This window comes from Rattus norvegicus, chromosome 1 (assembly GCF_036323735.1).
Source record: "Rattus norvegicus strain BN/NHsdMcwi chromosome 1, GRCr8, whole genome shotgun sequence".
NCBI classification, from domain to species: domain Eukaryota; kingdom Metazoa; phylum Chordata; class Mammalia; order Rodentia; family Muridae; genus Rattus; species Rattus norvegicus.
Genome location: NC_086019.1, coordinates 245,085,399 through 245,113,230, shown reverse-complemented (window position 1 = coordinate 245,113,230; position 27,832 = coordinate 245,085,399). Strand labels below are relative to the sequence as shown.

Genomic DNA, 27,832 nt, shown 5'->3' with positions numbered 1-27,832 from the left:
CCTTTGCTTCCCACTTTCAAGGTTTCCGAGTCCTTTCTCTTAGTGATCTTCTCTGATTTCCAAATCAATTCTAGAAGCAGATGGAGGCAGTCGTCACTAGATGAAGACTCTGAGGCTTAGCACTGGAGAGGGACTTGCCCGAGGCCCTGTGGCTTATAACATAATGGGCCAGAACTAGAGTCAGTTTACCTAACTCTTGAGAGATCTGTACTGTTGCTAGAAGAGCTAAGGAGATGAGATCATAGAAAGCATATGCTAGAAGTACCATTCTAATTGATTTATGGATACCACTATTAACAGTAAAGAAACAATTTGGAGACAAATTAATAGATCTTATGTATCAGGTCTAAGAAAAATACATAATATGGACGTGGGCATTGAAGCAGACACATTTCATCTGGGGCTGGGAAGATAGTCCAATGGGTGAAGCTCACAAGCTCAGGGACTGGAGTTCTCTCTCCAGAATTCACATGAAAATGTTGAGTGTTGTTGTGACACACGCTTGTATTCCAGCATTGGGAAAACGGAGACAGAAGGATGACTGTGTTTGCTGGTCAGCAAGTCTAACCCAAACAGTGAGCCCCAGGCAATGAGACCCTGTTTCATAGCAGGTGAACAGCATTCATGCGGTGTCACCTGAGGCCGTTCTCTGGCCGCCACATATATGGGTGTACTCCTCTACACACAGGCATCTACACACACCACACACACACACACACCACACACACACACACACACCACACACACACACACACCACACACACACACCACACACACACCACACACACACACACACCACACACACACCACACACACACCACACACACACCATACACACACCACACACACACCACACACACACCATACACACACCACACACACACCATACACACACACACCATACACACACACACACACACACACACACACACACACACACACACCACATCCATGCCATTGGTTGAGGTCTCCTGCTTCTGAGCAGAGTTGTAGATGTGCTGCCCCCACACCCACCCCCCATGCACATAAACAGAGTAAGGTAACCTCAGAGCCGTTGGTAGCCTTCCCTCCCTCATTTGTTCCATAGCAGTTTTTCTGTAAAATATCAGAAATCCAGACTGTCAATAAAATGTCTTTTCCATTTGGACACATCTTTAGGAGGAAGAAATCGTTGACTGGTGGAGTAAATTTTATGCTTCCTCGGGGGAGCATGAAAAATGTGGACAGTATATTCAGAAAGGCTATTCCAAACTCAAGGTACTTGGACCTATGTTCTTATGGGTGGGGAAAAGCCAGTTCCAGCATGCCTTAGGCCCTAGGTTTTACAAGGCCTCCTGGTGGATGGCGATGGAGAGGGGCCAAGCATGCCTCTGCTCTCCTTGGAGAGCCCTCTTGCAACAGGTTTGGCAAGCACCAGGGATTGAGGAAAGTTGCTGAGTTATGGTTGCGTGACTGCCACGTTGGGGCTTGGGGGCATCTGGCAGAGGGCTAGGAATGGGTTAGTACTATACTAATTGGGCCAACCATTATCCAGAGTTGTTTGGCTCAGGGAGACCCAGAAGTCACTTTGCCCTTTGACGAACAAAAGATGTCAACGTGCTTAATTTTGTCTTCCAAACAGCGATCAGTTTTGCTAAATTAAAAGTTGATTCTATTACATGTAAGCCTCGTCACATCGTGGCCATGAGGCATGTGTGTGCAGGAGTAAGCTGTGGGGCTGACCAGGGGTGGCTATCTGGATTATTCTCTTCATGTTCTGAGTTTCCCAGTTCTTTGTTCAGTTGCTAACTCTGTCAGCTACCAATCCAAAGTAGTCAGAACCAGGTAGAGGAGAAAAATGAAATTAAATAGGAAACATCTAGCTATTAAAGTTATTCCTCTATCAAAGCAGGATCTATGGTCTCGCTTACTGGTGGCATAACGTATTTGTGTAAGGAATGCCAGCATGTTAGAGATCACATGAAAAAATGATGAGACTGGAGTGAGGAGACAGGCTTCCGTCTTTCTCTCTTGTCCAACTTCCTTTCAAAACCAAGGTATAATTTATACCCCATAAGGTGATCCTCTCACAAAGCTTTGGTGTTGTACACATTCGTGTAGAGCAGCGCCACAGCAAGGGGAAGAGCATTTCACACAGAGCAAGCTCCTCTGTGCTCCTGTCAAGCCAACTCTCCATGGACTGCACCCCTCTGGTGCACAGCTCATCTGATAGCTACCATGGTACTCTAATAGCTTCCCCTGCTCGTGAGCTCCAGATAACTAAACTCATACCATATTCATTCCGAATTTGGCTCCTTTGGTCCCAAAGGAGTCTGCTTTTAAGACTTGTCATGTTGTTGTGGGTAGCACAAATTTGTTTATTCTTGCTGAGTAGAACTGGTTCAGCCTAGGTTTGGGGATGGGTTACACTCACACCCTATCTCACCTCCCTCCCCTCTTTCCCCTTCTTTCCTCTTTCCTCTCCACGGTTTGTTGACTCCTTCTCCCAACACTGGACAGTCTTGAGCACATGGACATGCTCTTGTTTCTCTTTGGTAAATCCCTAGAAACACCATTTCTGGATCCTAGGATAGTTGGATATTTAACGCCCTAAAGGAAGTGTGACATTTTTTCCAAGTGGCTGTTTTAGGCTGCACCCATGAGGGTCCCGGGAGTTCTGTCTCTCCTCTTGGGGCTCAGTCCTCTTGGCTGGAGACTCCACCTCTGTTTTAAGGAGAAACTGAGAGTCTGCTGATGGTTTTCAGATCTATGACTGTGAACTGGAGGACGTAGCTGACTTTGAAGGCCTGACAGATTTCTCAGATACCTTCAAGTTGTACAGAGGCAAGTCCGATGAGAATGAAGATCCGTCCGTGGTAGGAGAGTTTAAAGTGAGTAAAGTGTGTGTGTGTGTGTGTGTGTGTGTGTGTGTGTGTGTGTGTGTGTGTGTGTCCTGTTTAAAATCCATCTTCTTTTTCTTTTGTTGATCTCTGATGAAAGAAAGCTGATGTCTGCAACTGGACATGTCCTCTGCAGGAAGGAAAATGCCCAGGGGAGCCAGGGTATTGCTTTTCCCTGCTTGGGCCAGTGAGACTCGAATCCTCCAGGGTCAAACCTTCCCAAGACCTCCTTCCTCCTCTGTTCTTCTGCCCTGCTGAGGTTTTAGCAGAATCACTGTGGCAAATTCCCAGGTCAAGATCTTTGCCACCTTTCTGCTTCCAAGCTATGTCTCCTCACCGTAACCAAATTTGATCCTCCATCTGAAAGGCTTAAACACATCTTGCATTTCACAGCTCAGGTCTCAGCTCCTTCTGAAGTTGAGATGGCCTTTCACAAGCTATGGGTCCCTCCCACACACGGAAGAACCACTCCCAAGTCCCAAACACACCTTGCAAGTCCTCTGGATGGATGCACGGAGCCTTGGGTCAGGCTACTCTTCCTTCCCTGAGTGCCCTTCCTTGCCTCTCTGTAGTCTGACAAAACCCTGCTCCTGCCCTAAGACAGCTCAAATGTCAGTGTTTGTCAAGCATCCCCTGGTTGCTTTGGGGAGCATGAGTCACCCATGCTCTGGGCTCCCACAGGCCTGGGTTCACCCCCTGTCAGGTTTGATTGCTGCTTCTCCTCCCAAGCACACTTGGCAGGGCCAGGGCACCTAACACTGCCTCTTCCTAATCCTTTACCAATAGCAGACATGGCTAATGGATCAGGGGATTACACCCAACACAGGGTCTCAAATCCTCCCCACCCCAACCTCCCACTAAGCCCACAATAGGGTATAGAGTCAAGCTAATCTAGCCTCTTATGCCACACTTGATTTTGGGGTGCTCCACACCCAGTATTCTGTGGGTGCTGGCTTCATGACATGTTTCTGAATGCAGCTGGGCAGAGTAAAGGCCCAAACATCCTAATCCCAACTTCAGTTCCTTTCCCTATACTGTTAAGCTGGTTTCAGGACAAAGTGTGCAGTCTTTTTAGCTGAGACCTGAAGCAGAGCATGGACTTTCCTGGGAGTGGGGTGCAGGCAGGCAGGCAGATACAGCAGTGAAATCACCTCAGGACTTATTCCAGTCTCCAAAAATAATCTCAATTCTTTACCTCATTTTGCCACCACCTCCCCCGACACTGACCAATCACCTACACTTCCCGCCCAGGTTATCAGTCACTTTCTATTGTGCCCTCTTCTGAAATGATGGCTACAGATTGCTGGCATGTTCCCTATAGGAGTCCCACAAGAGCCAATACGTTTTGTGTCTTCCACAAAGACAGCTCCACATCACCCAACCGTGTGAGATATAGGGTGCACATTTCCCAAGCACCCTCTACCCAGTAGCCAGGGCCCTTGAAGTCATCAGTACATGTCTCTTCTCTTTCTCTCAGGGCTCCTTCCGAATCTACCCCTTGCCGGATGACCCCAGTGTGCCGGCCCCTCCCAGGCAGTTTCGGGAACTGCCTGACAGTGTCCCGCAGGAATGCACGGTTAGGATTTACATTGTTCAAGGCTTACAGCTCCAGCCCCAGGACAACAATGGCCTGGTAAGAGTTTGGGTGTGGGGCCTTCTCCTGTAGCAGGATAATTACAGTCCTCAGCCGTGGTAATTGTCACCTTCTTTCTCTCTGGGCGTCTGTTATCTCACAAGGAGAAAGATACTCTATCAAAACAATGTGAACAGAAGGATTGTCCCCATGGGGATTTACCCAAGAGCTTTGGCTGGGGTGTGTGGGGGGGTGTGCTTAGGGCTCTCTAGTTCATCCTTCTCCTGTTACTGATGTGACCCAGGACAAGATTTGCTCCAGTCACAGGACCAGCATGAACAGAATCAGGTTGTCCCTACCTCCATCCCACCCCAGCTTTTCACCCACACAGCAGCTTCGAAGGCACGCTGGCCCACTGCCACCCAAAGGACAACCTTGCACTGAACTCATCTTAGGCCCTCAGGTCCTCCAGCGGCCACTTTTGTCATCAGTTGGGAGTATAGAAGCCAAGTCAAGTCTATCCCCGAAATTGACTTCAGTTTGCACCCGGGATGACATAACATCTCACCTGTCTTGTCTCCACAGTGTGATCCTTACATAAAAATAACCCTGGGCAAAAAAGTAATTGAAGACAGAGACCATTACATTCCCAACACTATCAACCCAGTGTTCGGCAGGTAACGTACAGTTCAAAGCCTTCCTTCTTCATGAAATGTGCCTGCGCCGTTCAAGGTCCTAATACCGGGGATACATACAGATACCTTTGTCTGGGAAATAGGAAGGAGGACTGGAAGGTCCCACGAGGAAGAAAAGTCACAAGATGGTTTTCTCTGAGTCAAGATCTATTCCAAGTCCTTGGGGAATGGAAGCAAGACCCCGGGGAGGATTGAGTTTGTGGAGGGGCTCAGCTGCTATAAAATCCTGTTTGCACATACAGGGGATAATGCGGTCTCTGTTTACCGAACTGTTACAGGTCTCTCTCCTTTTGATGTAGTAAAGATTTCACTGAGGGAGAATGCCAAGTGACAAGACAAATATTCTGTTTTATGGGTCTTTAATGTCTCCCAAGAGCCTTGACACAGCATTGTTTCCTTCATGGTTACAGCCTTGACTTGTTTCTGGTCTGGAATATGTATATTTTTAAAGCATTTTTATTCATTGTCACTTGCGAACACGAGTGTGCACATGGCGGTCAGAGACAATTTGGTTCTCTCCTGCCACCATGTGGTTCCCAGGGACCGAGCGCAGGTTGTCAGGCTTGACCGCAGCAGCCTTTGCCCATGCGTGAATCGTATTATATAAATCTTATCAGAGCTGTTTCTTGTTACCAACGTGATTACTAAGTAAAGCCAGCCGTACTCAGCTGTGAGCACCTTCCATATCTAATAATATTTGCCGAGCATTCAGAGTGAGCAGGTCCTGCCTCTGGGGGGCCATTTTGCAGAAGACATCTCAGAAATCTCCCAGAACAGGAACAGAAACTAAGGCCCCAAGAGAATGGGTGCCTAGCATCCTTCTCATAACAGGCAGAGGCCGTGATCCCAAGCCATAGATAGCAGTGTCTGCGTGGCTTCAGCACCGTATTCTGCTCTGTCAAGGCTTTCGTCTGATTTTCTTCTGTGTTAGACTCACTAGCCAAGCATCAGTAGGAGGGACACGGGGCCTCACATCTCTGTTAATAAGCTGTAAGCCAAGTGATTGACACAGAGGAGGTATACATTCATGACATGACCACTCTGAGGTTTTTCCAAACTCGCAGCAGTACTTCATGTGCATAGCAAAACCACCATCTGGAGGAAAATGTTCTTTGTGGGAAAACATTTGAGGAAGGGCTGGGGGGGTGGATTCTGTGGGTGAAGGCTGGGCAAGCAGGAGGACCTGAGTTTGGATCCCCAACCCTTCTAGCTGTAAGGTAAGATAGAGGGCAGAGGGTATGGCTCGGTGGGTACAGGATGTGGCCAGATGATTCCGACAATCCAAATTCCAGATGCAGCAGTGTACATCTACAACCCCAGCACTCCTACAGCTAGATGGGAGGCAGACCCAGAAGAACCATCTAGAAACTTTATGGCCAGCTAGCCTGGAATATGCAGTACAGAGCAGAACAGGAGAGATCCTGCCTCAAAAGGGCGGGAGGCAAGAACTGACTCCCCAAAATTGTCCTCTGACCTTAACCCACAAGCTGTTTCACACATCTGTCCTCCTCCTCACCACAAAGTCAAGAATTAAATATATTCGTTCTTAACTTCTTAAAAAGGTAGCAAATGACAAAGAAAGACATTATGGCCTCTGCATGCACAGACAAGTGCACCAGTGTGCACATCTGTATATGTGCATATATGTGCACATACACACACGTAAGCACAAAAGGGGAAGTGGTGTTATTCTCTCAAAATGTTGCCAAGTGGGAGAGCTCTGTTCCTGTTTGCCCTGCCCTTGACATGCTCATTACTTTATGCCTTGTGTTTATTCCTCTGTCTTTCTCTGCTTCTCTGTGTGTCTGTGTGTCACTCATGCAGGCTTATACACACACGCACACACGCACGCATGCACGCACGCATATACACAGGCTCAAATCTTGGTCATTCAGTTTAAAGTTCGAAAAAGCCATCCCTATAGGCAGGAACATGCATGTACAAAGGACCACCCAGTTGGCCCCTAGCATGTTTGCACACATGCACACACATGCATGTACTCAGACACCTGAATTCGAAAACCCTCTATGCTACAGAGCCCTAGGCCCAATGCAGGGCCCAGGGAGGGGAAGTAATCCTCTGGCAGAGCAATGTGATCATTTTCCCTTTCTTCCGCTGATCCAGCCCCAAGGTCTAGACAGGAAAAGGCACGCAGGGCAGGAAGGAGGGCTCCATGTGAGGGAGACCGGGAAGCAGGCAGAGCCAGCTTTGAAGGGAGAAAGGCGGCCCTGTCTGAATGGCTTGTTTCAGAGGTGCCAAGCACAAGCTTAATTAAGTGGCAGGAAAAGCCTTGCTCAGAGCCACGCTGGGAGGAAGTGATGCTGTCAGGCTCAGCGAGGCCAGTGGCTGTCTAGAGGGATCACAGACTTCCGCCAGTCCATCAGAGTGGCTCCAGGCCGGGACCTCAGTCTTGGGAAGTGTCTTGCTTCTCAGCAGAGAGACCCTGAGGCAGGGCTTGAGGAAGAAGCCAAGTTTCCTGCATTCTTGGCCGTTGTTCATCTTGCCGTCTCTAGAACACGTCCAAGTCCTGAATATCGTCCTCTGACCTCCATCGATGCTTCGTGGTACCCATGTTCATCCATGCATCGTCCACACAATAGTAACAAACTTTAAAACCTTTAAAATAATAACTGATGCCTCAAGGGAGGAAAAATATTCCTTAATCAGACCAAAGCACCCAACGTACTAGGAGTCAGTTTGGTTGGTTGGTTGGCTTTTTGTTTTTCCTTGACACCGGATCTCACAGTGCAGTCCAGGTCCTTCTAAAGCTTATATAGACCAAACTGGAATCTTATTTGCAGCAACCCTCTTCTACCTCTAAAGTGTAGCAATTAGAGGAGCGCACCACCATGCCCAGCCAGTTTTCTTTTTGTTGCTCTTGTTGTGTCTTGAGACAGGGTCTTTCTACATAGCCCTACACTCCGTAGAGCAGACTGGCCTTCAGCTCACAGAGGTCCACCTGCCTCTGCCTCTCAACTGCTGGCACTAAAAACATATGCTACAATACCCAGCTCTTTTCTTTTTTAGTTAAATAAGTATGTGCAGGGATGCTGGTGCTGCATGTATGTCTGTATACTATGTGCACACCTGGTGCCCGCACTGGCCAAGGAGCTTTGTGTGTAACTGTGACACAAGTACCCCTTTCCCTGTAGCTGTTGCATCTAGGGAGGTTTCAGAGATTGGTACAGGAGACATCCAGGAAGCTTTCTTCCAGAGTGCATTAGCCACTCATCCCTGGCTCACCTGACTTTAAAAAGCCTGTCCTCACACCAGAGTGCAACAAGAAAAGGAGAGAGCCCAGGGGAGGAGAGAGTTCCCAGTTTTTCTGTCAGCAGAATAAACTGAGCACCTGGAATGAGAGGGATCTACAGGAACAATGCAAATACCAAAGCTAAGCCCCGCCTGTCTGCCGCTGACGCGTGTACCTCCCCACCGCTGGGACCACACAGTTCACCCACCAACAGAATGGCTGCCGGACCATTTCCTTGTATCTCAGAACAATTTACATTTTAATGTAGGTTCCATCCATAGACGAGTTTTGAGAACCGAATGAAGTCTGTGGCAGGCCGGATGTCTGGCAGGCCCCGTGCATGGCATACTATACAAGCTCATGCCAGTCCCTGCACCCTTTCAGAGGGACGTCATTGTTTCCAGGGACAGGGCCTCTGATGATCAGAGTAAGAAAGGGGTACAGAAAAATGACTGCAAATATCTTCCTGGAGTGAGGAGAAAGGTATCCCAGGTGATAATATTAAAATTAGCAATATAACGTATTATTGCTATAGTACTAAGTTTTAATTAATACACTTTTACTGAATGGTGTCTCAACATTTCTTCATTGGGTGTTAGAATGAAATAGGTGGTATGGATTTTAAAAGATTGATTGATTTATTATATATGATATTATTATATACATATAATATTACAGATGGTTGTGAGCCACCATGTGGTTGCTGGGAATTGAACTCAGGACCTCTGGAAGAGCAGCCAGTGCTCTTACCCACTGAGCCATCTCTCCGGCCTGTGATATGCATTGTTCTGATCATTTCACAGAGAAGAAAACAGAACGGGGTTCTGGGGTTTGAACACAGGTATTCACCGTGCTTGTCTCCTTCATTCCCTTGTCGTCTTGTTACTCGCATCTACTGTTTATAACGCTCCCCGCCCACACAGCTGTCTTCCCCCAACATCGCCAACGCCTGGCAACTCTTTGTTCGAGTCTTGGTTTCTGGAGCAGCCCAGAAGGCCGCTGATTTTTCTGTGTGTGCGTTCCTTTACTTAGAATGTATGAACTGAGCTGCTACTTACCTCAAGAGAAAGACCTGAAGATCTCTGTCTATGACTACGACACCTTCACCCGAGATGAGAAGGTGGGAGAGACAACCATTGACCTGGAGAACCGCTTCCTGTCCCGGTTCGGGTCTCACTGCGGCATCCCTGAGCAGTACTGTGTGTAAGTTGCTTCTCTGTGAGTGGAGGTGGTCTGCTGTACCCGAGGCTCAGACCTGGGGAGGCTGTGGGGCTCTGCCTCCCTCAGTGTACCATGGCTCATTTGGTCCACCCAGTGTCATGTTTGATAGGATTATCTGGGAACAAATCAGGGCAAGAACACTGCCTCATGTATACCGTAGTCTGTTGAAAGGGTGGTGCCTGGAACAGTGCAGTGCCCTGTGTGTAACACAAGTGTTAGTGATCAGAGAAACAGTCTCCTCTTGTTCTCGAGCTCCTGGGATTAGCAGGTGTTATAACAGGGACTCTCTAGCCTTTAGGAATAGGGATTGATTCATAACTACCAAATCTCTCTCTCTCTCTCTCTCTCTCTCTCTCTCTCTCTCTCTCTCTCTCTCTCACACACACACACACACACACACACACACACACACACACACACACACACACACACAAATAGACATGATAAGTTGCCTGAAGACAATCTGTGTGTTTCACACCTCAGAGATAGGTATCCGGGTGTCGAGGTGGGTAGACACGTCCCACCCCAGTTAGACAGGTGTGCTTGGACACGTGTGCATTGGTGTGCAACCTCATGCACCTCTGGTGTCGTCCACAGTTCTGGAGTGAACACCTGGCGAGATCAGCTGAGACCGACACAGTTGCTTCAAAACGTAGCCAGATTCAAAGGCTTCCCGCCACCAGTCCTTTCTGAAGATGGAAGCAGGATCCAATATGGAGGAAGAGACTATCATCTGGATGAGTTTGGTGAGCACAAAGCCGGGGAACTGTGAGCACAATATAATAGCCCATTTCTGTGCTGCATTTGGAGCAGGAGCGTGAGCCAAGGCAGCACCTCGATGCTTTGCTGTGAGACCGTATGTCCATCCTTACCGAAACAAAGACCTCAGGAGGGGAGAGAGTTGTCTGTCCATCAGCTGTTCCAGTGGACATGTTTTCTTATCTGTCTGGCATTCGTTTCACCTGCTCTTTTCAGACCACAGTCATTTGAACTTTAACTGTATAAAGTTCTAATAATTGGCCATTTTTTTGTGTGTATCGCATAATTAGCTCAAATTTGTTCCAGTGGCAGTGAAAGAAATTCTGTCCCGAAGAGACTCCCTCATAATTAGCAGTGGTAGTGCACACCTTTAGTCCCGGCACTCAAGAGACAAAGACAAGCAGATCTCTGAGTTTGAGGCCAGCCTGGTCTACAGTGAGTTCCAGGACAGCCAGGACTATACACAGAAACCTTGCATCAAAAACAAAAAACAAAACAAAACAAAACAAAACTAAAACTAAAACTAAAACTAAAACTAAAACTAAAACAAAACCATGAGACAGAGAGAGAAGGGGGCGCGGGGGGGGACTCATATCTGAGCCCTTGCCTGAGAAGCCACGGGGATGCTCCTATGGTCTCAAGCGCAAGCCTACGGTCCTGCCCCTTCATTCATGACACATCTATCCTACACTTACCCAGTTAGCCACACTGGGACAGCGGTAGGAATTTGCATCCTAGTATATGAACGATAGGATGCTCCTATGGTCTCTGGGAAAGAGAAGGGGTGGGGCTCCCAAAGAGTCATGGTAGGTCTGGCCTTCAAAGATGCGTGGGGAATCTGAGTAAAGACGTGGGAATGAAAGTGGCTCCTGATCTTCAACTTGATTCTTGACATTGTAAGAAACGTTCTGCTTTGAAGACAGTGTCGTCAACCTCAGGGCTGACTAGATGCTCAGTGAGCTGTCGATGCTACGGTTCATGTATAAACTCGTGAAAGCAGAGGAGAGTAAATGAAAAAGCATGAAGTCATCACCATCTGGTGGTGAAAAGTGACCCCAAAATTATCAGATAGCCCCCAAAACCTCTGTTTGTCATGGTGACTATTCAGTTGATTCCAAATTTAGCAACCAGAAAGACCTGTTTTGTTTCTCGAACAGTTTTGAGGGGTCAGGACTTCTGGAAGGGCTCAGCTCAGCACTCCTCCCTGCCATCTCTCAGAGGGCTGCAGTCATCTGAGAGCCCTGGTGGACACTGGCCACAGTAGGTCATGCATGTAGCTGAAACTTGTTGCCTCCTGTCACTGGAGCTGATGGTCAGAGTACCTCCTCGGACCTTTCTGGCCTCTGGGTCCATAGGCTTGTCACGGAAAGAGCCACTTCCCTCAGAGAAACCCAAGAGAACCAGGCAGGCACTTCCTGGCCTTTCGTGGTCCCCCAAAGAAAACACAAAGTCTCCTTTCTCTTTTGTTCTGCTTTTACTCTGTCTGGGGATTAAAAGGGAAAAGACACAGAATGCACTTTGTCCCGGGAGAGATGTCTGGGCACTGGGGGGAGCCATGTTTTTAAATGCTACGGTGGTGCTTGCTACTGCGAGAGATGAACTTTCGATTCTCAGGGGCTTGTTCTGCTTTAGAAGCTTGGGGTGATGGTCTGCCTGAGCAAGTGCACCATGCAGTGGGGTGCTGTCCTCTCACAGCCCTGCCATTCATTCTTCAGCACACTCGTCTAGGCTTTTATCTTCCTCCACACCCAGAAGAGAAAGGCTCAGATTGGATCCTGTGCAGAGGGCTGAGTCCCGAGTCCCAGGGTGATACTCATGTCATTCTAGCTGTGTTATCTTCCAGTTGAACTTGGTCATGTAGCCACATCTGACTAGTCACAAGGGAGGCTAGGAAAGAAGATGGTTGTGAGCCTGTACTACAGAAGTAAAAGCAGCCTACACTCACCCAATTCCAGCATATTCTGGTCTGCTATTGGCAGGCTACAAGGTGGCCATGAGCCTCGGTATGGAAGACCCATAGTTCAGAGCTGTTGTCTATTTAGCCCTTTGCAAGTCCACACTGACCCTGTACGTACTGGCGATGCTTGCCCATTTGTACAAAGTTTGGGATGACATGCTGCAAGCTGCTGAGAGCCGTCTGGCTGCGTCGTTCCCGATTATTTCTCCTATGCCAATGCCATTTTGCATTCCAGAGGCCAACAAAATCCTGCACCAGCACCTTGGAGCCCCTGAAGAGCGTCTTGCCCTCCATATTCTCAGGACTCAGGGCCTGGTCCCTGAGCACGTGGAGACAAGGACTTTGCACAGCACCTTCCAGCCCAATATTTCCCAGGTAAAAAAGGGAAGCCCCAAGCCCACTCCTCAAACACAGCACCAGTCACCGATGTGCCTGCCTCTTGAAACATGTCCGAGTACTTTTAGATGCACAAGAAACAGAAAGAAACTCAAACTAGCTTCACCAAAAGGAACCTGTTGTGCAGCTGTTAAGGGAGTCTCGGAAAATACTGATTACCTGAGATTCAGAATAAAAAGTCAGGGTCTCCCCTTGTCTTTGTCTTTGTTCCTGTTCCTGGTCCTAGTCCATCTCTCTTGCTGTTATTACTTCTCTATGAGTCCGAGGATGGCAGAGAGCTCCTGAGTCTTCAATTCTGTTGTGTATACCGGGGAATTGGTTGTCCCAGTGTGGCCCAGTTGTCTACCAATGGAGCAGCCAGCTGTTAGCAGAACAGCTGCGCTTGGCCTCACTTGAGGCAGAGAAGCCGTGCGAGTGTAGAGAGCCAAGGAAGCTCGAGCACAGTGCACAAACTATAAGTCATAGGGCATGATGACGGGGTGGAGTCAACTCTGAGAAAATGGGGCCCAGTTCTACAATGAATGAGAATGAAAAGTGAGTGGCCTTAATGACATTGTAGAGAAGGAAAGCAAGACACATTAAATGACAAATTAATCCATGTAGAAGCCTGGTCCATGTCCAGACTGTCCACAGAGGTCTGGGGTGAGGCCAAGAGTGTGGCTTTTAATACATACCTCGAGGGACTCTGATATAAGTAGGCAGGAACTCACAGTTCTACAAATATTAATCTACTAGAAACAAATACCATCAGTACCTGCTATAAGACTATAACGTACTTATCATTCAGAAGTGGCCACGGCTTGTAGGTAATTTTTGTCACAGCTCGCTTTTACCTTGTGCTACATTTCAATTTCTTCTTGCTCCTATCCTTCTTCTTTCTACTCAAAGCCTATTCATCCTCCTCTCTTTCCTCCCACCCATCAATCATAGATGGAGTCTCAAGAGCTGACAAAGTAAGGAAGATTTCTCCCTGAGAAGGTACCAGCCAGCCTTTGCTTCTGCCTGCAGTCTGTGGCTTAATCTTAGGAGACGCCTGGATGCTTAGTGTCCTGCGGTTTGCCTGATGTATAGTAGAGGCCCAAGCCTAGAGATCAGTTGGAATAGAGTCAGCCTCATAGTAAAATATATTCCCTTTCAAGGGTTCCAGGTAATTCATCCTGATCGCAACGCATTAGGAAGCCAATCCAGTGGTTTCCTTGGCAAACTTCTCAAAGACCAGTCTATGTTTGTCTAAAGGCAGAGTCCACACGAGATCCAAAAATAGAGTAGAGACTATAAATTGATTTGAATGGTAGGATAGTGGGTTGTTTTTTTTTTTACTGGCATCCATAACCTGTCTGGAAGAACATTCCAGTGAAGTAGACAGGCTGAGTCTGTACTAGTCAAAGATCAGTGTAGGGCCTCCTCAAGATGGCTGCACAAGTGTCAGTCCAGCCCCCGCTCTTCCTCTCATGTGAGCTTCTGCTGGGGTGGTGACATTGCCTACACAGGGAATCCTCACTGTTTTAGCTCTCCTCAAAGAACTGTGTTGTTTTTCTTTTATAAAGCCAATTGCTATTTTGTTTCTCTGATTTCTTTTAAGCACTTGAGGTAAGTGGGAAATCTGCTGGGGTAGAGACTGTATTGGATACACAATTTGACAGTGGATAGAATGGGGCACCAGGGGTAAGGGGACCAGTTTTAAGTCAGAGAGAGGGGGAGGGACAGAGAGAGACAGGGAGGGACAGAGACAGTTTGCACTAGCAGTTAGGTTAGTAATAGGAATACCCTCCTTTGATTAATGAAGGCCATTTTAGACCAGGATACAAATGGCTGAATGCAGCTCTTGGGTGAGAATGGAAAGTGAGTGGCCTTAATGACATTGTAGACAAGTCGCCAAGAAAAAGGAAAAGCGTGGTTTCTCCCATACGTGATTCCAGCCTTCTTTCCTTTGTGTGTGGTTTAGGGAAAACTTCAGATGTGGGTGGATGTCTTCCCCAAGAGTCTAGGACCACCAGGTCCCCCTTTCAACATCACTCCCAGGAAAGCCAAGACGTGAGTAGACCTAACACCATGCTTCCCTGCAGGGGGATTCGGTCCAGGAGCAGAAGAGGCAGACTTTTAAAATGTGCGTGTTTCAGGTACTATCTGCGTGTCATCATCTGGAATACCAGGGACGTTATCTTGGATGAGAAGAGCATCACTGGGGAGGACATGAGCGACATCTACGTCAAAGGGTGAGGATAGAAGACAAAGACTCCCCACACAGGGGACAAAGCAGACCTCCTCTTCCCGCAGTTGGCAGTGTTCGAGGTGCCCACCAATGTTCTCGGTTACCGGAAGCTACTGTTTACAGTGCAATCTGTTTATGGGGTGCCAGGAAAGCTAAACGCCAATAGGGCAGTGGAGAAAAGAGGAAGTCATCCAGATTGTGCTTATTATAACTCTGTTATGAGCAGAGTTTTCCCTGGCACTCCTCGGCCATGTAATTCTTTTCCTCTATGATATTACAGACATCTAACACCAAAAGCCCAGTAAAGCTCTCAGACTTTCCTTCCTGTACATTGTATCAACACTTGCCAATGCTTGTGAAAAGTGGGGTATTCGGACAGGCTTTTAAAAAAAATAACGCATCCCGCCCCCACATCTGCTGAGTGTCGCTATTCAATATATCAAACTTATTATCTCCTTGGATAATTCGATTCCAGGTGGTTTGTGTGTGGATGTTAGTTTCTATTATGCTGTGATCATAGATTCATGGGTGCAAAGAATGGTCCTGCATAGGGGCTCAACTACACAGCCAGAACCGTATAGCGTTAGAATCCTGGCACCTTCCACACTGGTTAGGGGAAGTCGGGCGCTCACTGTTAGTCATCTGTTCAGTGGAGATAATGACAGTACTTCTTCCTGGAGATAACCAGCAGAGTCCACCACCCCAGGCATGTGGGCTAGCACTTGGCAGCTGGTGTGCATTACGTGGGTGTTAGAATTATTGCGATTCCACACGGGCCAAGTTCGTCCTTAATATACAGAAGATAAGGCGCGTTGAAATGTAATGTGTTCGTCAGCGAGAACAAAGTCTCCCCCCTGATCCCTAGCGAACCTCAATCAAGACGTAGTTACAGACACAATGACTATCATTTAGACTCACTGTAAGCTTCATCAAGTTCTTCATTATTATTTGTCGTTTCGGGACATCATTACCATTCCCCAAGGAAAACTAATCCCGGCTAATTATAGCTGTGCATATTTATTTGACTGCTATAAGAATTTTTTTTTTCAAATCAAGGGAAACAACCTCAAGCTGTGACGGGCTGAGAGGAAACTAATACCAGAAGAAAACTCAACCTAATGTAACTTGTAGAGCTGCAATTACAATCTGAATCCCGGGACTGCGAGCATAGCTCGGAGACTGAAAGCTTACCTTGCTTGAGGATCTGGGGTGTGGTTAGTTGCTTATTAGTTTCTCTTTTAGATAGGATTTTATACAGTCTGGGCTAGCCTCAAATTCCCCATGTAGCCAGGGATGGCTTTGAACTTCTGATACCTCCTGCCTTTACCTCCCAAGTATTAGGATTAAAAGTTCAGGCCACCATGATATTCTGTCTGGGATTTTAAGCGCGCTAGACGAATACTGTACCAACAGAACAACATCCTCAATCCCTAGGAATCAGGGTTTTGTTCTCCAGAGAGGGAGAGGGAAAAGGAGAGAGGAACAGTTCTCAACACAGCATCTGAAAAGGTGAATGAGGTAAAAGTACAGTGTCTAGCATGACACATGTTAGTGTTACCTATGAAGTGATACATGCTCACACACAAGCACCTGTATCGCAAGGTTAGGGTTAGGGTTAGGGTTAGAGATCTTGGGTCAGGTGATGGTGAGGTTTTAGGGCTGGGCCAAGAGGTCAAGTTACCAGGTTCATATTCAAGGTAGTGATCAAAAAGAAGTGAGGTGGGACGGAGGATGGAGGGGATTGTGGTGGAGAAGGAAGGGAAAACTAGGGGAAGGGATGAGTCCAGGGCTATGGGGACGTTCCTGAGGGTCTGAATCTCAGACACCCAGCCCAGGAATCTTCATCTAGTCAATTAACTAGCGACAAAGGATGCTCTGATGGTTGACTCTTGAGATTGCTCTTACCACTAACAATAGGACTTAATGTCAGCAGATGGTGTTGCCTTATTCTTCAGAGGAGACTCTCAGTGGCACACTTTGAATTAGACCAGCCTGGGGGAGTAATACTTCATTCCGTCCATTCCTGGCCACATGAGCTGCTATGAGTCTCGCCTCAGCTCTGAAGTTCTAGTTCCTGAAACGGTGGCTGGGCTGTTGGGAGAGATGGAATGACACTAAGTTCATAGGTAAAACTTGTAAGCCCGAGTTGAGGATCGGCTTCCCTGAGTGACAATCTCAAACGCTGTCTGAGAGGACAGGTGGGACCTGAGACTTCTCTGTGGATCTAGGAATCGTTACTTTTCAAAGCTCCCCCGTGTGGCCTGAGCAGCCCTCCCACTCTGCTCATTGAAAAGTATCAGTTTCTTTTATCCCTTTGTTTTGTTCTTCTTTGAAATTTGCTTTCAAGACCAGGTTTCTCTGTGTAGATTTCTCTGGCTGTCCTCGAACTCCTCACTTTGTAGACCAGCGTGGCCTCCAACTCAGAGATCCACCTGTCTGTCTCCCAAATGCTGTAATTAAAGGTGTGTGTCCCACCATGCCTGGCTGAAAAGTAAATTCTTAGTTTTAAACCAGAGGCAGGCAGATGCAGCGGCAGCTTCCTTCCGCACACCATTCATTCCATCAACAGACGGTTTATCTTATATCCACTGGGAGCCAGGCACAAGCAGAAGAGAAGGTTTCCAGCGACATCAGTTAAGACGCTTTTGATGAGTGGAGTGTTCTCAGCTCGGCATGTGGAAATTACAGCTTGCCTCTTCCTTGCTCGTCTCATTAATGAGATCATAGTGACTTTTGAGAATAACAAAAAAGGAAGCTGCAAGATTACTTGCTAGGTGCTCCTTTTTGTTTGCTTAAGTAAAATGGGTGGAGGGAAATGCTAAAATTTTGAGCTAGCTTGCATTCGTTGAGCCTACCAGCCCCGATGACAGATGCTAATGAGTCATAGTTGCGAAGCCCAAAATCAGAGCCAGCAAGCTGCAGCTTACCCAAAATAGAAGCTACATTGTTGATGATATTTTCCAGAAAATTTCACCTTAGCCCTGCTAACTACAGTCTAAAGGGTTTCCTGCTTTGGTTTTAAAGGAATTCTATTTTATTTGGCTCTAAGCTGGGTTGGATGCAACCGAGTGCCTCCCCTTCATAAATCACCCCCAGCCTGCGGATCACTGGACCCTGCCCAGAGAAATCGCATCACTTTTGCTCTTCCCCGCCCCCACCCCCTTAATCACTGCAGTTTTGCAGTTAGATCCCTTGTCAGTCACAGCGAGCTGAGTCTGTTTGCCTCTGCTTTACAGCTGGATTTCCGGCAGCGAAGAAAACAAACAGAAAACAGATGTCCACTACAGGTCCTTGGATGGCGAAGGCAATTTTAACTGGAGATTTGTTTTCCCATTTGACTACCTCCCCGCTGAGCAGCTCTGTATCGTCGCTAAAAAAGTAAGCCCTGAAATATGTGGGCGGGATGTGGACATTTCAGGTCTGCACGACTAAGTCAGAGGAGGTCAGGGATGCTTGGGACCTGGGAGGTCACTGACTCCAGCTCCCTTTTGGCACAGACCAGGAATCTGAGACCCACAGAGGGGTAAAGCCTTGCCCATGGTCACATAGCTATGACAGGCATTTGTTTGCCTATTTAGGGCTATGAGGAATGCGGCTTCCTTTCTGCTAAGCGATTGGTGGCAAGATGAGAGACATTATAGAACAAAGGCTTTTGTATCACCACACACACACACACACACACACACACACACACACACACACACACACACGTGTGCCTTACGGAACGAATAGATGGCTATTCTCCGCCTTAAGCCAAACACAAGCCAGATATTAAAGGTGAAGTGTCCCTTTCTTGCCTCCCTTGTTAAGCCTCGGCATCTGTGTTCCCTCACTCAGAAACACTTCTAGGAGAATTGAAGGCCCCAGTGGACTTAATTAGAAAGACGTTCAGTTACAGAACTTACACCAAAAAAAAAAAAAATGTGATTTATTGGTTCCCATTCCTAGCAAGTCCAGGGTTGGCTCATTTTAAGGACGTCTGGAGCCCGTGGAGAAGCAATGTCTTTGGAAGCTAGTTCCACGTTCTCCTCCCTCTGCTCTCTGCCCACCGTGGACCTCACTTCTAGGCAGGCTCTTCTCTAGAAGAGAAAACATGGTAGCCAGCATCCCACGACATCACCTGTATTCCCAGCAAACCTCAGCACAGACAGAACTGTGCCAGGATGACACCAGCGAGCATTCTAGGGTGTCTGTCTATCTAGAGGCTTGTGTCCCTCCTTGAACCAAGCACTGTTTCCCAGGATGCCTTGCTCAGGCCAAGCGCTGCGCAGCCAGAGATGGAGTCAGTCTGTCTACACTATCCCACCCCAGCCCCACCTCAACCCCACCCCTGCCCCACCCCTGCCCCGCCCCTGCCCCGCCCTACCCCGCCCCTGCCCCACCCCTGCCCCACCCCAGCCCAGACAGTACCAACTGGGGAAGGAAAAGGTCTCCTATGAAAGCCTGGGGCCTGCAACCTAGGTAGACAATCCTATGATCCCAATCGGTGCCCTGCCCCATTCCTGCCTTTCACACCCCATCAGCCATTTCTATTCCATCCGCTCACACCATCTCCCTACACCTACAAAAATGCACCCGTCCTGACTCCCAATTGCCCTCTGATATCCTCCTTTCTATGGCTGCTATAGCTAGCAATTTGCCTGTGATGAGTGGAATGGAGTCGACAGGGAAATAGGGGTTTGAGAGGGGGATACTTTCCAAAGGTTCAGAGGCTCGAATGGTGTCTAACTGTGCATCCTTTCAGAGGTGAAGCAGAGCAGGACAGAGGTGGGGATATCTGGGGTCAGAGAGGACCTGGAAGATGGTTACTTTTCCTGTTCATCCACATCTAAGGTTAGACCTCTCCTCACTCCCTCAGTGGTGCTTAGAGCCTGACCCCACACATAGGACAGCCAGGTGAGGACTATCTGGGCGGGCTTTCCAGAGCCTTAGGAGCTCTAGAAAGAGAACCCGTCCAAGAATAGGAAAAGTGAGAACTGACCCCATGAGCTTTAGAATTCCCAAATCACTGGGAGAATTCCTGGTCTGCCCAGGCCAGAGGCACTTAGGTATAACTGGCTGTGGAGGTTATTATTAACTAGCCTCTGGGCCAAAGCAGAAACTAGAAGTGGGAATTTGGTCCTCTGTGTATCTACCTTCAAGGTGGAAGGAACGGAGGGTCTTAGGTGGCCACAAGTCTGTGAAAGTTCGTGGTATTTTTCAAAAGCTAAAAATTTCAGGACATTTTAGAATCTGTACTGAGGCAAGAGTAGAACCTGAGCCCCAGATTAAATCCACCGTATGTAGAGTGAAAGACTGTCAATCAAACCTTGGAGAATGGGGTGGGAACTTGCTCAAAGGGATAAAGACCCAGCAATGACACCGTGGGCTGGCCTAGAACACCAGCTTTAAGACAGTCACAGTGGTCTTCAGGGGAAAGCTTAAGCTCTCCCCACCCCAGGAGTGGCAGCTGGAAGTCACACTGATAGGAATGTGGTGAGAAACCTGGTGTTTAGGGACTGCCTGGGACAGTCCTTTTTGTCACACAGTTGGTGGCCTTGGGACTACCTGGGGAGCCGGATGGCCTTCCAAATATGTGGAGAGAAGGGTTAGGCTGTTCCACAGGGTGTGGAGGCAGAGGCCTCAGTCTCAGTGCTGTGTCTATGGCTAAAAGTAAGGTCTGACGGTGATCGTATTGACCTCTTCGTGTCTCTTCTCCTTGTAGGAGCATTTCTGGAGTATTGATCAAACAGAATTCCGAGTGCCCCCTCGGCTGATCATTCAGATATGGGACAATGACAAGTTTTCCCTGGACGACTACTTGGGTATTGCTTGCCTTCTAGTCACCCCTCTAACGCTGCACTTGGAATTAATTGCTGAAACCAATTACAATTTGGAAACAGTTTCCTAACACCTGTAATGGGGGGAGGCAGGGGATGTGTCCCTTGATTGGGGATCCTCCAAGCTGTGTGGTCTGCTTGTGAATGTCACCCCTTTTCATGGCCCCTGTTCACTCTTAAGGCCTCATTAATAAGCTAGAAAGGCAAGTTTTTGGCTTGCCTAGCATGAAACAAAGTCATGGGCTCAATCCTCAGGATTTCATGAACAGGGAATGGCGCTACATACCTATAACCCCAGCACTGGGGAGGTGAAGACAGGAGGCTAAGGAACTCGAGGTTATCCTTGGCCGAATAGTGAATTAGATGCCAGCCTGGGCACAGAGAGATTGCCACAGCTCTGCCTGCATTTCCAAGCAACCTACCTTCTCTCTCTTCTTGGTACTTTGGAACTATTTTCACCAAACCTCTCCTCACTCTCACCAGTTACTAAGGTCACCTAGAGCCTCTTTGTCATCTCCTTCCTCACACTTTTCTTTTCCCTCAGCCCACCCTCCTCAGGCCCTGAGGCTCTCAATGCACACACTCTACCTGACCCCTCCCCTTCTTGGCTTGCTCTCTCTCCCTTCCACATCTTAAATCCACTCTTTCCTGGAAAGTCTCCTGGCTCTTCTGCAGTCCCCTGACCCCAGTGATGCATACACTGCACTTGAGCTGAGGGTAAAGTTCGACTTTCACCCATCACCAAACTATGCGTGGCTCCTAAACCAGGGAAAATAACCCAGCCTCTCCTCCTTCACAGAGACCCATATGAAACTATTCAGGGGCTGGAGACTTAATGCCTCCTTCCTAGCCACAGCAGAAAGCGTATCTCTTCAGACACCCTGATGCTGGCTGGGATTTCTCATTCCCTGGTGGGGCTTTTCTGTTGTGTTACGTTCTTTAAAGATCCCGTTCCTGGGGTTACTCCAGGAGAGAGCTGTACCAGAATGGTTCCAAGGAGCATGGTTCCCATGCCTCAAGCACCTAATTGTCCTTCCCGCAAGACAATGACTTCTACTAGTACCTCTCAAATGCAGAGGCCTGGGTTCAGTGGAAATTTTTGTATGTAGATGTTTAATCACTTGGGATTTATAGCGGAACTGTTTATGCTCGTGTCTTTGAGAAAGGAAGCATGGAGTCCTCTGCGAGACACTGAGCAGTGGATGGCTATTTCTTCTGCCATCTCCCATTCTATTAGGAAAGAATTTAAACATCTAGCATGATCCCTTTTGCTAGCTCACCCATCACCTGTTCAAAATCACTGTCTGTTTCCTCTGGACAAGAACATTCTGTTCACCCAAGAACAATGGCTAAGCCACTTGAAACTTATCTGGATCTCGTGTTATGTTCTTGGCCAGGTTTTCTGGAACTCGACTTGCATCGTACGATCATCCCAGCCAAGACCTCGGAGAAATGCAGTTTGGACATGATTCCAGACCTCAAAGCCATGGACCCTCTTAAGGCTAAGACTGCTTCTCTCTTTGAACAGAAGTCCATGAAAGGCTGGTGGCCATGCTACGCAGACAAAGATGGCTCCCGCGTGATGGCTGTATGAGTATTTCTAGTTGGGAATCATGTCTATTTCTTAGGAGTAGATGGATTCCAAATAAGACAAGACAGTGATAAAGATAGAAGACACCATGGGCATGAGCTTGAAGTTGGGGACAGGCATGACTCGGAATGGTCAAAATCCCAGGAACCAAGTGGTGGTATTTGTATTCCCTTAAGGGTCCTTTACGAGGAAGTTACTTTATGCTGAGCATTTACAGTAAGAATCAGAACCCCTCAGGTGAGCTTCTCACACCTTTAAGAGAAGAGGGTTAGGGTGCTGAAACAAAACCCATATTTTATAAGCATCTTGGAGAATTCAAAATCAGCTTTGTAAAGAAACAGCAGGTCAGGTCGCCATGTTATTAATACAACCTCGTACAGTATGGGTTGTTACTAGCTAACATTTGTGAACCAGGTAACATGTTTCCTCTTACATGTGTGATCTCGTTTCCACAGTAGCTTACCAGTCCATATTAATTGCTTATTAGTGGAATTTGATATATTGAATATTAGCATGGTAATGGCTTATTAGTGCAGTATACTATGTACTGATCAAATTCCACCTCCCTTTCCTATCTTATCCACCACGCACCCTTTCTAGTCTTTTGTCTGCATGGGGGGAGGCTGTAGTGCTTTTACATATGAGATCATATGCTCATGTCTGGCTAATTAATCCCCAGAAGTTCTTCAGGAAACTGTTGATGGTGACCTGTCACCATAGAGTCTAGTTTTCTCCTTATTATTGGAATCTGCCAACAGACCTGTGAGGTAGACTGAACCCTTGTTTTGTGGATTGAAGCAAACATGAGAGATAAAGCCCTTTGCAGGGTCAGGCATCCAGTTTCACCCTGGAGTAGAAACAGAGGTGCTGCCTGGGCCCCTTCACGTAAATAAATCCCAGTGCCAGGTTTCCCAAGTTACTGAGGACTTAGAGGGCTTTTCTAGGTCCTAGGATGTCAGCTACAACTTAGTGAAGGCTGGGTATAAAAGTTGGAATGTTGCCTGCTGTGTCGACACACCCTTTAATCCCTGCCCTTTGAAGGCAAAGGCAGGCAGCTCTTTGTGAGTTCGAGGCCAGCCTGGTCTACATGGTGAACTCCAGGCCAGAACTACATAGTAAGACCTTGTCTCAAAAGAAAAAAGTTAGGGTGTTAGACCTCTTTTGACCTTAGCATCCCCTTCTGCAAATGGAGACAACAAGTTTCTGTCCACACAAGCATTCGTTGCACAGGTTACCCACACAGGGGGCCTCCCTGTGAGGATACACCAGGCAGGGACCTATCTGCACAGGAGCAGCCTCCACCTGCTCACCGATGCAGCTAAGACACCTTGAGTTCCTACTAAGCACGATCTGGGCTGCACACTGTAGGGCTGAGGGATAAGCAAGAAGAAACATGGCCCCAACTCTGGGAACCTTTACAAATGCCCAGTGTTGTTCTTAGCAGTAAAGTTACAAAGGAAGTGAGAAGGAAGGCAGGGAGATTGATGTGCGAGGGCTGAGGCCACAGGGATGCTGAAAGAGGGGAGCCAAAGGAGGGGAAGCAATTTGTCCTCTCGGTTTCCCACGTGGAGTCGGTTTAGTACCGCATGGGAGGGGAAATGTGAAGAAACCTCTGGAGGAAAATTGGAGGCAATCTAAGGATTGTTTTACAAGAATAAAAATCGTGGCTCGGGGAATATTCCTTGGGTTGAAGTAAAAATATTTGTGAAACGTGATGTCATGTGTTTAACCTGTTCTGCTTTACTGAAGGGGAAAGTGGAGATGACACTGGAGGTCCTCAACGAGAGGGAGGCCGACGAGAGGCCAGCCGGGAAAGGGCGGAGTGAACCCAACATGAACCCCAAGCTTGACCCACCAAAGTGAGAGGCCTTCTTTGTTCTCCATGTTGTCTGCTCCCCCAAACACCTGCAGCCCGAAAGCCCCCTTCCAATTGGTTTAATGGGCTGGATTATTGGCCCTCTAATTTCGTTCTTCATGGTGGGCTGTGGGGGATGGAGTGGTAGGGGTCGTGGTCTCATTTTAACTATTCCGCTTCCCCATTAAACCAGAGTTTGGAGTCCTTGGCATCTCGGAAACTGGTGTGGGGACCTAAGCCGCAGCAGAGACTGGGAAGGTGTTAGGGCATATTAGAAAGGGGAGGCTGAAATTGATAGTTGAATTGTATCTTGTCCCAAATTGATGAATTCACTATTCCTGAACTGCTACGGTCTGGTAGATAGTCCTTCCTGAGTTAAGGAGAAAAACTATTGCTTGCGTTGCAGCCGACCGGAAACCTCCTTCCTCTGGTTCACGAACCCTTGCAAGACCATGCGCTTCATCGTGTGGCGCCGGTTCAAGTGGGTGATCATCGGCCTGCTTCTGCTGCTCATCCTGCTGCTGTTCGTGGCTGTGCTCCTGTACTCGCTGCCGGTATGACGCCCCCGAGCCTTGGCCTCTGCAGCCCGGTGGCACCACATCCACTAGGCAGCGACCCTGCCGTAACCCTTCTTCCTCTGAAAAGTTTAACACAATGTCCGATGGTAGAAGATACATCCTTAGGCCTTAACGGGTTACCAACAGTTATTATGTTAAAAACGAAACAGAACAAAAACAAACAAACGAACAAAACAAACAACAACAAAAAGCCACTGGCTTTGAGAATTCTCGGAGAAAGTCCCTAGAAAGTCCCTAATGCTATCAGTGTTTGTCTAGATCTGGGGAGTATTTCCAGGTGATTCAATGCCCTTCGTGTGTGTGTGGGGGGGGGGGGGTTTGCATATGTGTACATCTGTGTATGTACCTGTGCTCACCCACGTGTATGTATGAATGGAGGTCAGGGGTCAATGACACACGCCTTCCTTTGTCAGTCTCCCTCTTATTTTTGTGATGGAGGTTTCTCACTAACCTGGAGCTTACTCTGCCTGCTAAGATGGCGAGCTAGATAGCATGATACCACTTGTCCGCTGTCTCTGCACCAGAGCCACCACGCCCTGATACTATGTGGGTGCCGGGGATCTGAACCCAGGTCCTTGTGCTTGTACCATAAGCACTTTACCCAGAAAGCCATCTCCCCAGCTCCTGCCTTCACCCTTCTTGTTCCAAACCATCCTGTACTCAGAGTTCTGATCTAGACACTAGGTCTCACATTCCACCCCTAAGAGTTACTGCTTTTGTCTCTCTGGGCACTTTTGACTACATTTTGATTTCAAAATCTTATTCTTTGTAGCCTATATCACAGAAAAAGAAAAAAAAACCAACAATTTCTCTTGGATATCATAGTTATAAACAAGAATCCAAATTGAAGAGTTGACTGCATAGATGCTGTACTTAAGATTTATTTATTTATTTATTTTATTTAATGTATATGAGTATATTGTAGCTGTCTTCAGACATATCAGAAGAGGACATTGGAACAGATGGTTGTGAGCCACCATGTGGTTGCTGGGAATTGAACTCAGGACCTCTGGAAAAGCAGCCAGTGCTCTTAACCACTGAGCCATCTCTCCAGCCCTGATGCTATACTTTTATTCCCCCATTCAGGGAATTCATGGAGCATCTAATCAGAATACAGAGATGAGAAGAAACAGCCCGAGGGAAGGCAGCATACTACTGTCAGTATGGGCAGGGAGGTCTCCGAGAGCTAGGAACGGTTGCCTGTAGTAGCCCATTGCTAAGGATATGTTCACTGGGGAAGCGCCTACGAGAAGTTTAGTCACGGGAGACAAGATGGCGCAGGCAGGGGAAGCCATGAGCAGAGGCGAAGTTCATGACCCTGGATGCAGCAGCAGCCTGCATCCCAAAGACTTTTTCCCCAACTCACTTCCGTTATCCTACTGACCCTGTACCTTCTGAGTTTGGAGGCATGGTCATACAGCCACAGTAGCATCTGCATGGATGTCTTCTATTCTCTCCCGTGTGATATTGTCAAAATTGATGTTAATTATATGACTGGTGTTTTCTAATTTTATTGACTTTAAAAAAAAAAAAGAAACCTATATAGTCGTTTCTTCGTGACTCAAATTCTACCCATTTGAACCACTGCCTCTCATTTGATGTCACCCAGAGGATGTTTACCAGTGTTTAGAGACACCCAGAACTCTAGGGACACTCAACAGGTGGAGGCCAGGAGTGGCTTTGACTGTCCAGTGGTTCCCAGGCCTGCCCAGCCATGCTAAATGCCAGCATGGCTGACTGAGAAGCCAAATCCACGTATTGACACCATTTGTTTCCCTTTCAGAACTATTTATCCATGAAGATTGTGAGGCCAAATGCATGATAAAAGCAAAGCCTTCAGTCACCCAGCGACGGAGAACTCTCGCCTCACATACGTCTGTGTGACGTTCGAGACAGTCTCAGGCGACTCCACCAAGGCACACCAGCTCCTAGAGGGGCTGAATCCCAGAAAGTCAGACAGCAGGCAACATTTTTATCATGTTATCTCTTGAAATATTAAAAAAGCATTATTTTCTAAACTTGTAAGCATATTTGCAGAGTATTTCTAAGGTGGCTGGTTCCATTTTTTTTTTTTAAGAAAAATCTTTTAATGTGCTCTGCATTCTATGAGTCAAGTTTGGGAAGTCGGTGAAATGACTTTGAAGTGTCTTGTACCTTAATGTCATATATCCTATTTGTAATCAAAAGAAAAGACTGCATTAAAAAAAGACAGGGCTCATAGTTAGAGTAGCTCTTACCGGTGCCTGTAACCATTGTTACGGTATTTTGTATGGACAGATGTCATGAGACTCTTTGCAACTTGAGTGTAAATAAAACTATCTCAAACTTGTACACACAGATGTTTGTCCTCTATTCTGACCAAATTGGGAGGGAGGTGGGTTCAGTTTCTCTGGTCCTAGTGGGCAGTGTTTCAGCATTCCAACTGACCACAAGCCCTTTACAACCAGAAGCTCTTTATGCTGCCAACTTGAGCCTGTGTGTCCAGTGATAAAGCTAACACTGATGACTAGCGCTGTAACAGCCGACTGCCTTTCACGTCTTTGTGTGTGTTGCTCGGTGAATCTGCAAGACAGCCCACAACTTTAGGCCAAGGATGCCATTAGTCCTATTTAACAGAAGAGGAAATTGAGGGTCAAAGAAGTTAAGTAGCTTTTCCAAGGCCACGCAACTAATAAATGATAGAGCCAAGATTGACACCCGGGAATTACAGATCTGCCACCTTGATGTATATGGTACTTCATGGCTACTAGGCAAGTACTCTACCAACCAGGGCACATCCCAGCCTCTCTTAAGGTTTCTTACACTGCAGAGCTGTGGTGGCGCACACCTTTAATCCCAGCACTTGGGAGATAGAGGCAGGTGGATTTCTATGAGTTTAAGGACAGCCTTTTCTACAGAGCAAGTTCCAGGGATAGCTAGGGATACACAAAGAAGCCCTGTCTTAACAAAATAAAACAACAACAACAAAAACAACAAAAATGCAGATCTCTTAAACCCACACTACAGAAAGAAAAGACAGATACATCACAGTGTGACTGCATGCCAAC

At 47.5% G+C, this 27,832-nt stretch overlaps 1 protein-coding gene across 3 annotated transcripts in view; it reads left to right on the top strand.

The window, feature by feature from the left end:
• Nucleotides 1–27,122, top strand: part of Myof (myoferlin) — a 148,660-nt gene extending 121,538 nt beyond the window's left edge. For 2 of the 3 annotated variants that reach the window (NM_001354115.1, XM_006231325.5), the window contains 15 exons: nt 1,159–1,257; nt 2,745–2,870; nt 4,357–4,512; nt 5,038–5,129; nt 9,430–9,600; nt 10,216–10,364; nt 12,570–12,709; nt 14,676–14,764; nt 14,851–14,946; nt 18,179–18,320; nt 20,647–20,746; nt 22,159–22,349; nt 24,102–24,211; nt 24,614–24,761; nt 26,569–27,122. In NM_001354115.1, the coding sequence (NP_001341044.1) occupies nt 1,159–1,257; nt 2,745–2,870; nt 4,357–4,512; nt 5,038–5,129; nt 9,430–9,600; nt 10,216–10,364; nt 12,570–12,709; nt 14,676–14,764; nt 14,851–14,946; nt 18,179–18,320; nt 20,647–20,746; nt 22,159–22,349; nt 24,102–24,211; nt 24,614–24,761; nt 26,569–26,607 (1,848 nt within the window). In that variant the 3' untranslated portion in view covers nt 26,608–27,122. Of the gene's footprint in view, nt 1–1,158; nt 1,258–2,744; nt 2,871–4,356; nt 4,513–5,037; nt 5,130–9,429; nt 9,601–10,215; nt 10,365–12,569; nt 12,710–13,660; nt 13,709–14,675; nt 14,765–14,850; nt 14,947–18,178; nt 18,321–20,646; nt 20,747–22,158; nt 22,350–24,101; nt 24,212–24,613; nt 24,762–26,568 lie in introns of those variants that run through there. The other variant, XM_063265126.1, reaches the window with a different exon arrangement.
• The last annotated feature ends 710 nt before the right edge of the window (nt 27,123–27,832 follow it).